General features: G+C 44.5%; 1 protein-coding gene across 1 annotated transcript in view; it reads left to right on the forward strand.

Moving 5' to 3' along the window:
• The window catches only part of LOC118636132 (NADH dehydrogenase [ubiquinone] 1 alpha subcomplex subunit 3-like), a 194,926-nt gene extending 190,274 nt beyond the window's left edge, over window positions 1-4,652 (forward strand). The window contains 2 exon segments of the mRNA XM_036271173.1: window positions 4,335-4,615; window positions 4,618-4,652. Of these exon segments, the coding sequence (XP_036127066.1) occupies window positions 4,335-4,615; window positions 4,618-4,652 (316 nt within the window).
• Window positions 4,653-14,732: the final 10,080 nt, after the last annotated feature.

Here is a 14,732-nt window from a genome sequence, read left to right on the forward strand (position 1 = left end):
CATCAAAATGCAAAAGGTTCAAGACAAAGAGAAAATCTTAAAAGCAGCAAGAGAAAGGCAGCTAGTTACCTACAAGGGAGTTCCCATAAGGCTGTCAGCTGATTTCTCAAAAGAAACTTTGCAGGCCAGAAGGGAGTGGCAAGAAATATTCAGAGTGATGAAAACCAAGAACCTACAACCAAGATTACTCTATCCTGCAAAGCTGTCATTTAAAATCGATGGCCGTATAAAGACTTTCCCAGACAAGAAAAAGTTAAAGGAGTTCATCACCACCTAACCATTATTATATGAAATGATGAAGGGTCTTTTTGAAGAAAAAGATAAAATATATGAACAAACAAAATGGCAATGAATACATATCTATCAACAATGGAATCTACAAACAAAATGAACAGGTAGAACAGAAACATTCTCATAGATACAGAGAACATTTTGTTGGTTGGGAGGGGGGTTGGGAGAAGGGGTGAAAAAGGTGAAGGGATTAAGAAGTACAAATTCATTGCTAGACTGACAAACCTCAAAGGGAAAGGAGTTGGGGGGTGGGAAGAAATAAACCAAAGAACTTATATGCATAACCAATGGGCACAGACAATAGTGTGGGAAAAGGCGGGAGGGGGGCGGGAATGGGGAGGAGGAAGTCAATGGGGGAAAAATGTGGAACATCTGTAATACATTCAACAATAAAGATTTAAAAAAAAAAATAGCTAGGTAGCTGAATATTAGAGAGCTGACTTAAAGCCTCGAAGGGGAACCAAGAGTTTTGCGTTTTGGGATATTGATTTTTAACCTGGTCATGAAGAAAAGACTCAGAAAGAACCTTTGACGCTCCCCTTTCCTTCCTAAGAGATCCAGAAGGGAAAATCTGCTTCAGGAAGAGAACCTCAGCATAATCATCTCAGCATGAGACAGAAGACTCCTAGCCAGAGCCTGGTGACTAAATTCTACGTCCCTCCTCCCCTGGATCTCATTGTTTCTGGGTTGTCTAGCAAACAGGTTCCTGCCTCATGTGTTCTGCTCCTCCTCGATGACCTGCAAAGCGCCCACTCTCACCTTTGCTTTAAAAAAATTTTTTTCCGCCCTGGCCGGTTTGGCTCAGCGGTTAGAGCGTCGGCCTGTGGTCCCGAGAGACCCGGGTTCAGTTCCCGCTAAGGGCATGTACCTCGGTTGCAGTTTGTCCCCGGCCCTGGTTGGTCGTGCGGGTGGCAGCCACTCGATGTGTCCCTTTCACATCGATGTTTCTCTCTCTCTTCCTCTCTCCCCCTCCCACTCTACCTGAACAAAAAATAGAAAAATGTCCTCAGGTGAGGATAAAAAAAAAAAAAATTTTTTTTCCTTTAATAATGTTTTTAGAGAGAGAGAAAGAGAAAAGGAGAGAGGGATAGAGACATCGATGAGAGAAAACATTGACTGGCCGCCTCCTGCATGCCCCCCACTGGGGATCGGGCCCTCAACCTGGGCATGTGCCCTGACTGGAAATCGAACCGGCGACCTCTTGGTGCATGGGTCAACGCTCAACCACTGAGCCACACTGGCCAGACCATTCTCACTTTTGAAATCTCAGACCCCTACCCCTCCTTTCTCTTTGGTCCAAAATAACGTAAACACCCAATTTCAGCGCACTGTTTCTGGAATTTTCATGCTTCTGTGAATTCCCCCTGCCCATGTATTAAAACTTGATTTTCTCTGGCTAATCTATCTCTGTTAATGTGATGATTAGCCCAGATAGAAGAACTTAGAAGGTGGGAGGGAAAGTATATTTTTAGCCCCCACATCACACTCTCAGAAGTCAATAAAACATAGAAATATCTTTAACTTCCAATATAGCTCATGTTAATTTCTATATCTTAATGTGAGATATGTCTAGACTCCTAACAAAATAAATTAAGTGATGATAGGGCAATGATGATATGCTAACATTAAGATATTTATATAAGAAGTCAGAAGAAAGTAAAAACTTCTGTGTTTTATATATATTTTTTAAATATGTTTTTATTGACTTTTTAGAGAGAGAGGGAGAGAGAGAGAGAGAGAGAAACATTGATGTGAGATCAGGAATCGAACCAGGACCTCTTAGTCCTCTCAATCCACTGAGCCACACTGGCTAGGCCTATGTTATATATTTTTATTGTGTGTTTATAAAGATCATTTCTTAGAGATGTTGATCCTACATCAATATAACCATTTCTCTTAACTTTAGGACACCACACTCCAAATTCCTCTATACCAGGTCAATCTACGAGCATCAACTAAACTCATCATCAATGTGACCTCTGCACCTTCACACATGAGCTCCTCCTACTTCAGATATTCTCACAGTGCCTCCCAGATTAATCCCCAAACCCTCCAATCTCTCTATCCTTCTGCGCAATGTTCATGGACTTTATCAAGACTTCTGGTGAGTCCTAGTCTGCACTTAACTTTCCACAACTTTAAATTCCTCCAGCACTTATTAATAGTTTATATCACAAGATCATAATCTTGCTCATATGTAGGAATTATTCTCTGAGGATGATCTAAAAAATAAAGCTTGTTGCCTGGCTGGTGTGGCTCAGTGGTTGAGCATCGACCCATGCACCAAGAGATCACTGGTTCGATTCCCGGTCAGGGCACATGCCCGGGTTGTAGGCCTGATCCCCAGTGGGGGGCACGCAGGAGGCAGCCAATCGATGTTTTCTCTCATCGATGTTTCTATCTCTCTCCCTCTCCCTTCCTCTCTCTCTGAAATCAATAAAGAAAAAAAAAATTAAATAGTAATAAAATAAAACTTGTTTCTACAACTAGATGTCAAATTCCTCCAGGAGAAGGATCAGACAGTACATTTGATCTTCCATAACATCTACTTCAGTGTTATCATTCAGCCAAAAGGACTTACTGGGTATTTCTTTGTATTCCTGGCACTGTGCAAAGTATTAGAAGTGAGGAAAGATTGTTGTCTATACGTAGAGCAGACTGTGGATAAATGTTTCCTGTATGAATGTGTACGTGCAGTGATGGATTGTGTTGAGACACTTCGTGGATTTGGCTATCTTTCGCCTGAGACCTGGAATTTCTGTTGAAAGGACACATTTCCAAGCACACTCTTTCCAATACATTTTCTTTTTTTTTTTTTTTTTTTTTTTATCCTCACCCGAGGACATTTTTCCAATTTTTGTACAGATAGAGTGGTAGGGAGAGAGAGAGAGAGAGAGAAACATCGACGTGAAAGGGACACATCGAGTGGCTGCCACCCGCACGACCAACCAGGGCCGGGGACAAACTGCAACCGAAGTACGTGCCCTTAGCGGGAACCGAACCCGGGTCTCTCTGGACCGCAGGCCGACGCTCTAACCGCTGAGCCAAACCGGCCAGGGCTCCAATACATTTTCTAATGCAAACAGAAATGATCTACATTCAAGTCCAGTGATTATAAGCACTTCACTTGTGTGGGTGACACCTACGCCAAATTATAAATAAACTCTGATCTTTAGAGTGGTGTGAAGGACCAGAAGGGCCACTGAGCTAAGAGTCAGGAATCTGGGCTCTGTCATTAGTTGATTGTGAGATAACTGGACAGACCACTTGGTCTCTTCACGCCTGTTTCTCACATATTCACCCTCCTGACCCTTGAGTCTCAGTGTGGTCTGCGGGCCAGCAGTGTGGGTATCACCTAGGAGCTTGTTAGAAATGCAGAATCTCAGGCCCCACCCTAGACCGACAGGATTATAGATGAAAGATGACCAGAGGGAAGGGGGTCAGGGGCTGGGTGGAAAGAATAGGATCATTTGTAATAGTGTCAACAATAAAAATAAAGCTTAAAAAAACACACATCTTGCCCTGGCCCATTTGGCTCAGCGGTTAGAGCATCGGCCTGTGGTCCAGAGAGACCCGGGTTCGGTTCCCGCTAAGGAATCAGTTTGCAGTTTGTCCCCGGCTCTGGTTGGTCGTGTGGGTGGCAGCCACTCGATGTGTCCCTTTCACGTCGATGTTTCCCCCTCTCTCTCTTCCTCTCTCCCTCCCACTCTATCTGAACAAAAGGTGGAAAAGTGTCCTCAGGTGAGGATAAAAAACAAACAAACAAACAAACAAAAAAACAACAACACACATCTTAATTTTCTCCTATTAAAAAATAAATAAATAGCCCGGCCAGTGTGGCTCAGTGGTTGAGCATCATGCCATGCACCAAGAGGTCGCCGGTTCGATTCCCGGTCAGGACACATGCCCAGGTTGTGGGCCCGATCCCCAGTGGGGGGCGTGCAGGAGGCAGCCAGTCGATGTTCTCTCTCATCAATGTTTCTCTCTCTCTCCCCCTCTCCCTTCTTCCCTCTCTAAAATCAATAACAAAAATAAATAAATAGATGGCCGGGAGTAAGTTCAGGTACCGCTGGCGCGCGGGACGAGGGGCGAGCCCGGCGGTGCCCCCATAAAGGCAGGCTCGCTGCCTTCCTCAGGAACACATGGGCCAAGGAGCCGGTGTCGGTCGCCTCCTTCACCATCGGGAGCCTCGCTGGAATTCTGCCCGCCTGCAGCCCCTACACCAGGCATGCCACCACGATCAACCAGGTCACACCCTGCAACTACCCCGTGCCCGCCCGAGATGATGGGAACATGCCCGGCGTGCCCCGCCACCCCCAGGACCCCAGGGCTGAAGCCTAGAGTGGCTGAAGAAACTGTGAACACCTCCACTGACAGGAAGAAGTCCCCTTCCCTGTGGCAGGAAAAAAAAAATTAAATTAAATAAATAAAGTCTGCATTTTAACAGATTTCCCAGGTGATCTGTGCAGACATTCAAGTTTGAGAGGCACTGTCCTGCGTTACGAGATTTTTCAGGACAGAGGGATTAAATTCACCATTATAGCCCCTAACATCTATTAACGAGCCTAGGGCACAGTAGACATCCCATAATTTGCCTAAAGGATGAATGAAAGTGTTAAAGAAAAGGGGGGGAGGGGGCTAAGATTGATTGTTTCTCTGGTCCTATCCAAGATAACACACTGTAACTGTAGGCCAAGCTGAAATCAGTTGATTTTAACATAAGCAAAATGGGCCTTCAAACTAAATCCTGCTTGAGGCCTAATGTCTCTGACCTATTTTTCCATCTGCTAAATAATAAATTATAGGCCTACTCATAGCACAGTATTCTTGATTAAATTAGAGGAAAAACACTAAAGTGTGTGTGTGTTCCTCTTTTTTTTTTTAATTTTTTCTTTATTGATTTTAGAGAGAGAGGAAGGGAGAGGGAGAGAGATATAGAAACATCGATGAGAGAGAACATGGATTGGCTGCCCCGTGCATGCCTCCCACTGGGGATCGGGCCCACAACCTGGGCATGTGCCCTGACCGGGAGTCAAACTGGCAACCTCTTGGTGCATGGGTCCATGCTCAACCACTGAGCCACACCAGCTGGGCGTGTGTTCCTCTTTTAATAAATTTTTGTACATGCTCACCAAGATCCTGGATCCTGACATTAAAGATGTTCAAGATTTTAGAAGTGCAAGAAAGAAGTTGTGCCCAGCCCGTGTGGCTCAGTGGTTGAGTGTCAACCAATGCACCAAGAGGTCGCCAGTTTGATTCCTGGTCAGGGCACATGCCCAGGTTGTGGGCCCGATCCCCAGTGCGGGGTGTGCAGGAGGCGGCCAGTCGATGTTCTCACTCATCGATGTTTCTCTCTCTCTCCCTCTCCCTTCCTTTCCCTCTAAAATCAATAAAGGAAAAAGAAATTAAAGAAAAAAGAAAGAAGTTGTCTTGGCCAGCTGTTTTTATAGCTCCTGTCTACTAGCTGGCTTTAAGTAATCACAACAGAAAGAGAATGTACACCATATTTACATACTGTCAAACTGAGTGCACCGAATTTCTTGCCCTTCTTCTACTTCTTGTCTCTTGCTTTCAGAGAGTTTAAATACTTTCATATGGACTCCTGGGCTTTGTCCCAACCCACTTGGCGCTCACTTTTCTCTAAATATAAATTGCATAAGCTCATATTTTCTCTAACAAGACTCAGTTCTAAGGGGAAAACAAAATGCAGAAATGTTTGTATTACAATAACATCTTTCGTTACAGTTTGAAAATAAAGTTTTGTTTTCCAAATACCCATAACGCTGAACAGAAAATATCTGGATCTGGGAACACTGGGCTTCACATTTGCAAGCATCCAAAACACATGGAGGTTTTTGTTTGTTTGTTTTTATCCTCACCTGAGGACATTTTTTTTTTTTTTTTTTGCATTTATCTTCAGATAGAATGGGAGAGAGGGAGGGAGGAAGAGAGAGAAAGAAACATCAATGTGAGAGAGACACATCAACTGGTTGCCACCCACACAACCCCAACCAGGGCCAGGGACAAACTGCAACTGAGGTACGTGCCCATAGCGGGAACCGAACCCGGGTCTCTCTGGTCCGCCGGCCGATGCTCTGACCGCTGAGCCAAACCAGCCAGGGCTACATAGAGGTTTTTATTTATTTCTGCAAAATCCTAATTATCTACTTGGATTTATTGAGTAAATTGATTCCCTACAAAAGCGAATGTTAAATATGCTACTCGCATAATTTCTGTGACTAATAATTATGGTACCTTTCCGAAAATGCGCAGCCAGTCCTGATCCCCTACGTGTCTGAACGTCCTAACCCTTCATCATTTCTGAATGAGAGAACTGTCCACCTGTGTGGGCCTGTGCGAACACCTGGTGTTGTGAGCGGGGATGGTCGGAGAAGCAGAATGATGAAAATGGCAAAAACAAAACAAAAAAACCCGTAAGCGTTCTGCACCAAAACATTGCTACCTCACAGCACAAAGCTGAAAGTTAGACTATGATACAGAGATAATATAATATTTCTGTAAAATAAGGTTTTATATTGCCGTCTCTTTGTGTCTGCCAATAAAACAGAATTATGAGATTAACTACCGTTCCCTTGTCCTATCCTAAGCAGTCTTAACATTTGCAATACAAGCACCTCAATTGTTTCTCTCTCCTGCTGTTATAAACACTCCTGTGACTGACCTTTCTAAATGAATGGTGAGCAAATTGATCACTGATATTAGCCTGCTAATAAATCTATCATGGTTGCAAATAGTGATGTTTATTTGCTACCACTAAGATTTTAGCAGAATCTGTCCTAGAATGTATAATAGCGAATACTTAAAGACCTTGCTGGGGCAAGATGTACCCCAGATTGCCACAGATGGATGTGAAACCCGGCTAACAGGCAAACCATCTACAAATTCCACACATAGCATTATTCTCACATGTTGAATCACTTACTAATGAACTTAATCAGAATGATTGAAGTATTTGACTCTCCTATTTTGACATGGAATATTTCTGAGAGACACATAAGCAAGGAACTAAAACAAAGAAACAAACAAACAAACAAAAGCTAAAAACAATGGCTCCAGAAACCCATCATTCACTCGGGAAACATTATTAGGTGCCCTGAGTTATTGGAAGAGAGCTTTCTTATTGTTCATTTCACGTGGTAGCTTAGGTCTCTGTGGCATCCATACTCCTGAAGTCAAACCTCCAAACACACCAGTAGTCAAGGATCTTAAGAACTGCCTGGCAGCCCTGGCTGGTTTGGTCCGCAGACCAATGAGTTGCAGGTTCGATTCCGGTCAAGGGCACGTACCTTGGTTGCAGTTTGTCCCCAGCCCTGGTGGGAATTGTGCAGGAGGCAGCCAGTCAATGCGTCCCTCTCACGTCAATGTTTCTCTCCCTCCCACTCTATCTGAAAACAAACAAACAAACAAAAAAACTGCCTGGCATGCAGCGGGAAGGGGTTTTAGGGGCTGGGTGAAAGAGGTGAAGGATTGAGAGGTACAGATTGGTACTTACAGAATAGTCACAGGAATGTAAAGTACAGCTCAGGGAATATCGTGAATAATATTGTAGTAACTATGGATGGTGCCAGGTGGGCACTGGAAACATCCGGGGAAGCACTTTGTAAAGTATGTGACTGTCTAACCACTATGCTGTACACCTGAAACTCATACAAAGTATTAGTAAATGGAAACTGTAATGGAAAAAAAAACAAACTTTTAAAAATTTAAAACATTTAAAAAAAATTAAACTGCCTGACATGGTCTAAAATTTAATTGACGCAGTTTAAGAACAATTCTGACAAGGATACAAAACAGCAAATTCATTTCCAAGGGCTACTGTTAAAAAAACAGAAAGTACCATTGCTAAGGCTCGTGTGGCTCAGTGGTTGAGCGTCGACCCAGGCACCAAGAGGGCGCCAGTTCGATTCCCGGTCAGGGCACATGCCCAGGTTGTGGGCCCGATCCCCAGTGGGGGGCATGCAGGAGGCGGTCACTCGGTGTTCTCTCTCATCAATGTTTCTATCTCTCTCCCTCTCACTTCCTCTCTCTCTAAAATCACTATACACACACACACACACACACACACACACACACACCACTAACTGGGTGACAAAACTACACACTTTTTTTTTCCTGTCCAGCCTCTTCATATTTTTTTAATACAGCTGACATACAATATTACATACTAATAGTGCATACACTATTCAGGTATACAATATAGTGATTCAACATTTATTTAATTTACAAAGCGATCACCCCGATATGTCTGGTACCCACCTGGTACCAAACGAAGTTATTACAATATTATTGCCTATAATCCCTGCGCTGTACTTTACATCCCCAGGACTGTTCTGTAACCACCAATCTGTACTTCTCAACCCCGTCACCTTTTCATCCAGCCCCCAACCCCTGTCCCATCTGGCAACCCATTTGTTTTCTTCATCTGTGAGTTTGTTTTTGCTTTGTTCATTTATTTGCGTTTTTGTTTTTTTTTTTAGAGGCATTGTATGGTATTTGTCTTTATCTGTCAGATTTATTTCACTTAGCATAACACCCTCTAGGGTCATCCATGTTGTCAATATGGCAAGATGTCGTTGTTTCTTATGGCTGAGCAATATTCCAGTGTATACATATACCACATCTTCTTTATCCAATCATCTAATGATGGGCACTTAGGCTGCTTCCATATCCGGCTATTATAAGTAATGCTGCAATGAACATGGGGCTGCATATATATTTTTATTTATTAATTTATTTGTTTTTTAATCCTCACCCGAGGATATTCTTTTTTCTATTTATCTTCAGATAGAATGAGAGGGGGAGAGAGGGAGAGAAAGAAAGAAAGAGAGAAACATCGACATGAGAAGGACATATTGACTGGTTGCCTCCCACATGACCCCAACTAGGGCCGGAGACGAACCGCAACCAAGGTACGTGCCCTTGGCCGGAATCAAACCCACAACTCATCGGTCCGCAGGCTGATGCTCTAACTGCTGTGCCAAACCAGCCAGGGCATGCATATGTATTTTTAAATGAGTGTTTTGCATTTGTTCTGATAAATATCCAGAAGTGCAGGTGCTGGGTCATATGTACCACCGGAGAATCTTAGTCTTTCACAGCTCGGAAGGCTAGAAGGGTGTTGGCAGGGTCATGCTCCCTCTGCAGCCTTTACGAGTGGATCCTTCCAATTTCTGGTACCTCCGGGCTCTTTCTGCCCTGTGGCAGCATAATTCCAATCCCGCCTCTGTCTTCACATGGCTGTGTTCCTGCATCTGCCTGTGTCCAAATATTCCTCTTACAAGACACCAGTCACACTGCACTGGGGCCCACCCTCATTCATTATGATCTCATCTTAACTTTACTACATCTGCAAAGACCCTATTTCCAAATAAGATCATGTTCACAGGTACCAGGGATTAGCTTTCAACATATTTTTTTCTTTTTTTTATCCTCACCCGAGGACATTTTTGCATTTATCTTCAGAGAGAGCGGGAGGGAGAGAGGGAGGAAGAGAGAGAGAGAGAAACATCGACGTGAGAGAGACACATCGAGTGGCTGCCACCAACACAACCCCAACCAGGGCCGGGGACAAACTGCAACCGAGGTACGCGCCCTTAGCGGGAACCGAACCCGGGACTCTCTGGTCCCTGGACCAATGCTCTAAGCACTGAACAAACCAGTCAGGGCTCAACATATATTTTATGGGGCACAATTCAACATGTAACACCGGATGCAAAATGGTGTCTGGAGGCCCCTTCAAGGTTTATCTGTCTTTAACCCTTAACCAAATGTTGAACAAGAAATCCTATTTCATGTTGTATTACTAATTTTTGTAGAAATCTGACTAAATATGCCCTGGCTGGTTTGGCTCAGCAGATAGAGCGTCGGCCCAGGGACCAGAGAGTCCCGGGTTCGGTTCCCGCTAAGGGCACGTACCTCGGTTGCAGTTTGTCCCCGGCCCTGGTTGGGGTCGTGTGGGTGGCAGCCACTCGATGTGTCTCTCTCACATCGATATTTCGATGTTTCTCTCTCTCTCTTCCTCCCTCTCTCCCTCCTGCTCTAGCTGAAGATAAATGCCAAAATGTCCTTGGATGAGGATAAAAAAACAAACGAACAAAAATAAATCTGACTCAATCTGATACACAGTAAATGCAAGCACAGAGATTCCATTTACTTATCTTTACCAAAAAAATATCACTTCTGAAGCATCTAGCAGATCCCACACTGCACACATATCCATCTCAGAACCAGAATCGAGTACACAGTCATTAAAGACCTAAAACCACAGATGTCACAGGCTCCGTGTGGTCAATGCCTTTAAGCAGACAGTCTGCTACAATCGGTACCAACTGACACTTCCAGGTGGCGGACAAACGAAGCCCCGGGGAGGCTCCATTGCTTCAAACTAGCCACAGGGAAACATACATCACAGAAATCAACTTGGGGTGGTTTGTCGTTGTTTTTTGTCCATTGTTGTACTCTTCACATTTTCTCCCCTTAGGTGATCCAGGTGATCCTTAATTGCCTTCCTTCTTCTCCTTAAATGTGTCCTGGGGAAAAATGATTTGTTATTTGGTGAGGTTCTAATATTTGTGTGGATACTGATGGTAGATGAAACCACTGTCCCTACTGTGGAATGACAATCAGTCGCAGTGGCAGGATTGTAGGGGTGTCGTAAGGAAAGTACAATAGCTAGGACATGCTCTATTACAGGCTCGCAATACCCTCTTGTGAAAGGAAATGATGAGTCGATTCAGTATTGTCAGTACGATGCTTTTCTTGAAGGACCTTTGGAATATTTTGCTATTCAACCTGATTAACTTAATTGCGAAATAAAATAAGCAGATGGCAGTGACATTTACTATCCTATAGGAAGGAATGGTGTATCAGGTCCATTGCACCTAAATCTTTCTGAGCCTTTTAACTCTCGAACCTAGGTTTAAAGCTACCCCAAAGTCAGAGATCAATGATGCTCATAGGCAGGAGAAAGACAGGGGGCCCCAGGCCAGCCGGCAGCTTACCTGCTCAAAATCAGGCTGCCTTGCCCTGGCTGGTTTGGCTGAGCAGTTAGACCAAAGGGTCTCGGGTTAGATTCTGGTCATGGGCATGTACCTGGGTTGCAGGTTTGATCCCTGGTTCCAGCTGGGGTCGTGTGGGAGGCAACCAATCAATGTGTCTTTCTCACATCGATGTTTCTCTCTCCCTCTCTCCCTCCCACCCTTCCACTCTGTCTAAAAAAAATCAATGGAAAAATATCCTCTGGTGAGGATTAACAACAAAAAACAAACAAACAAAATCAAACTGCCTTGATGGTGTCCCCATGCAGACCTGCAGTCTGGCTCTCATCCCGTTTTTGTGTATCCGACTCTAATAGGTGGCTTAGTTCCTATAACTAGATCTAGATCTTGGTCTTCTGCCCGAGTACTGGAGCCTCTGCCTAAGTTTTTGTTTTTTTTTAATCCTCACCCGAGGATATTTTTACATTTATCTTCAGGTAGAACTGGAGGGAGAGAAGGAGGAAGAGAGAGAGAGAGAGAGAAACATCGATGTGAGAGAGCCACATCGACTGGCTGCCACCCACACAACCCCAACCGGGGCCGGGGACGAACCGCAACCGAGGTACGTGCCCTTGGCTGGAATTGAACCCGGGACTCTTTGGTCCTAGGGTGACGCTCTCACCACTGAGCCAAACAGGCCAAGGCTCTGCCTAGGTTTTTACACCATTCCTCCAACTGTAGGATTATGACTGATCACTGAGTCTGGTAGAACCTCAGCTCCATCCTGGATCCCAGTTCCCAGTGAGACCTACTGAAGGTTGACCTGACGCCAGTTGGCTGCTGTTCCTTCTGTAGTGACTATCAAACTTAGTGACAGACCTCCTTCGATCTCATCTTATACTGTCATATCCCATGTTCCTCTCCTGCTCCTTTATTAATCAGTCAGATATGGGTTCCAGTCAATCTTGGTTTGGCGCGTCCTAAACTCCAATTATGATCTGAGCTCATAGTTTGTTAAAAGTGATAACTTCAGCCCTGGCCGGTTTGGCTCAGCAGTTAGAGCGTTGGCCTGAGGTCCGGAGAGACCCGGGTTCGGTTCCCGCTAAGGGCACGTACCTCGGTTGCAGTTTGTTCCCGACCCTGGTTGGGTTGTGTGGGTGGCAACCACTCGATGTGTCCCTTCACGTCGATGTTTCTCTCTCTCTCTCCCTCTCACTCTATCTGAACAAAATATCGAAAAATGTCCTCGAGTGAGGATAAAAAAAAAAAAAAGTGATAACTTCAAATAAGCAATCACTCAAACTGTAAGCACCTCATAGAAATAATAAGTATAATCACATATTAACCAGCTTCAGAGATGTACTGGGATAGATCTGACACTATCTGCTATTGTTTTTATTGTATATTGTGAAGGTTAGCGACTTCTATGTCCCTCCAGGGGATCTAGGTGCTTCTTAATTTCTTCTTTGTTTTGTTTTTCCCCTTCTAGCAATAGATGTAGGATGGAGCCAGTGTTTATCTGATTTTTAGGATTCTTCATTTCAAAAATGGTTTCAAGTTGAAATCTGCAGGGGCTGTGTCGGGTTGTATACAGGGTTTCACGCTGATGGAACTTTAAAAAACTTACCTACAGCATTCAGCTCTATCAGATGAAGGTGCATTTGTTTCATAGGAAGCCCCCTGTTGTGGACTGAATGGTGTCCTTCCACGTTTCTTTTTTTCTTTTTTTTTTTGGTACGTGCCCCTAGTGGGAACCGAACCAGAACTCTCTGGTCCACAGGTCCACGCTCCAACCGCTGAGCCAAACCGGCCAGGGCGCGTCCTTCCACATTTCAAATGTTGAAATCCTAGCTGACAGTACCTCAGAATGTGACTATATTTGGAAATAGGGCCTGTAAAAAGGTAATTAAGGTTAATGCGCTTACAAGGGTGGAGCCCTAACTACAATCTGATTGATGCCCCCTTTTCTTTTTAAAAAAAATTTTTTTTTTTATCCTCACCTGAGGACATTTTTCCATTTTTTGTTCAGATAGAGTGGGAGGGAAAGAGAGAGAGAGAGAAACATCGACGTGAAAGGGAAACATCGAGTGGCTGCCACCCGCACGACCCAACCAGGGCCGGGGACAAACTGCAACCGAGGTACGTGCCCTTAGCGGGAACCGAACCCGGGTCTCTCTGGTCCGCAGGCCGACGCTCTAACCGCTGAGCCAAACTGGCCAGGGCTGATGCTCCTTTTTAAAAAAATTTTTTTTTCTTTATTTATTTGAGAGAGAGAGGAAGGGAGAGAGAGAGAGAAACATCGATGAGAGAGAACATGGATTGGCTGCCTCCTGCACGCCCCCCACTGGGGATCAGGCCCACAACCTGGGCATGTGCCCTGACTGGGAATCGAACCGCCGACCTCTTGGTGCGTGGGTCGACGCTCAACCAGTGAGCCACACCGGCTGCGCTGATTGCTGCCCTTTTAAGAAGAGAAAGAGACACCATGGATGGGCAGTCACAGACAAAGGCCATGTGAGGAAACAACCAGAAGACAGCCATCTGCAGGAGGAGAGGCCTTAGGAGAGTGAATCCTGCTGACCCCTTGATCTTGGATTTCTAGACCCCAGAACTCTGAGAAAGTCAATATCTGCTGCTTAAGCCACACCCTGTGTATGGTGATTAGTGACAAGCAGCCTTAGCAACACACACACACACACACACACACACACACACACACACCGTTTAAGGTCACAACCTCAAGTCAAGAACTAAGAGGAAAGACGATGCTTTTTGACACTTTGTTAATATGTTGTTCTTCATATGTGAAACTCTCCTAGAGAATAAGCCATCTGCTGCTGCAGTTTGTATTAAGAATAGGAATAATACATTCTACTCCGGCAGGTATGGCTCAGTTGGTTGAGCATTGACCCAAACAACAAAAGGTTGAAGGTTCAATTCCCGGTCAGGGCACATGACCAGGTTCCCAGGTTGCAGGTTACGGATGTTCTCTCTCACATGGGTGTTTCCTCTCTCTCCCTCTCCCTTCCTCTCGCCCTAAAAAAAGAAAATAATAATAATACCCCCCCCCCCAAAAAAAACAATTATCTTTAAAAAAAAGAATAATTCATTCTGACAATAATTTTCAAACACTAGTTGAAACTGGAAGTTTTAGAAAGTCGATTAACAGTCCAGAAACCTGGTTATAATCTGTCTAACCAATTTACCAGTCATGAAACCTTGTGTGGGTCACAACCTCTCTGAACCCTGATTTATTTATCTAGAAACAGGGATTAACAGCCTCTGTCTTGATCACCACAAGTAGCATTATGAGTCTCAAAAGTGACAGGGTGTGAAAGTATTTTGAGGTTGCAAATCTCTATAAAAATAAAAGGTCTTGCTCTAGCTGGTGTTGCTCAGTGGTTAGAACATGGACCCGCTCATCAAAGGGTTCAATGCCCGGTC

Source organism: Molossus molossus, unplaced genomic scaffold (assembly GCF_014108415.1).
Source record: "Molossus molossus isolate mMolMol1 unplaced genomic scaffold, mMolMol1.p scaffold_m16_p_2, whole genome shotgun sequence".
Classification (NCBI taxonomy): Eukaryota; Metazoa; Chordata; class Mammalia; order Chiroptera; family Molossidae; genus Molossus; species Molossus molossus.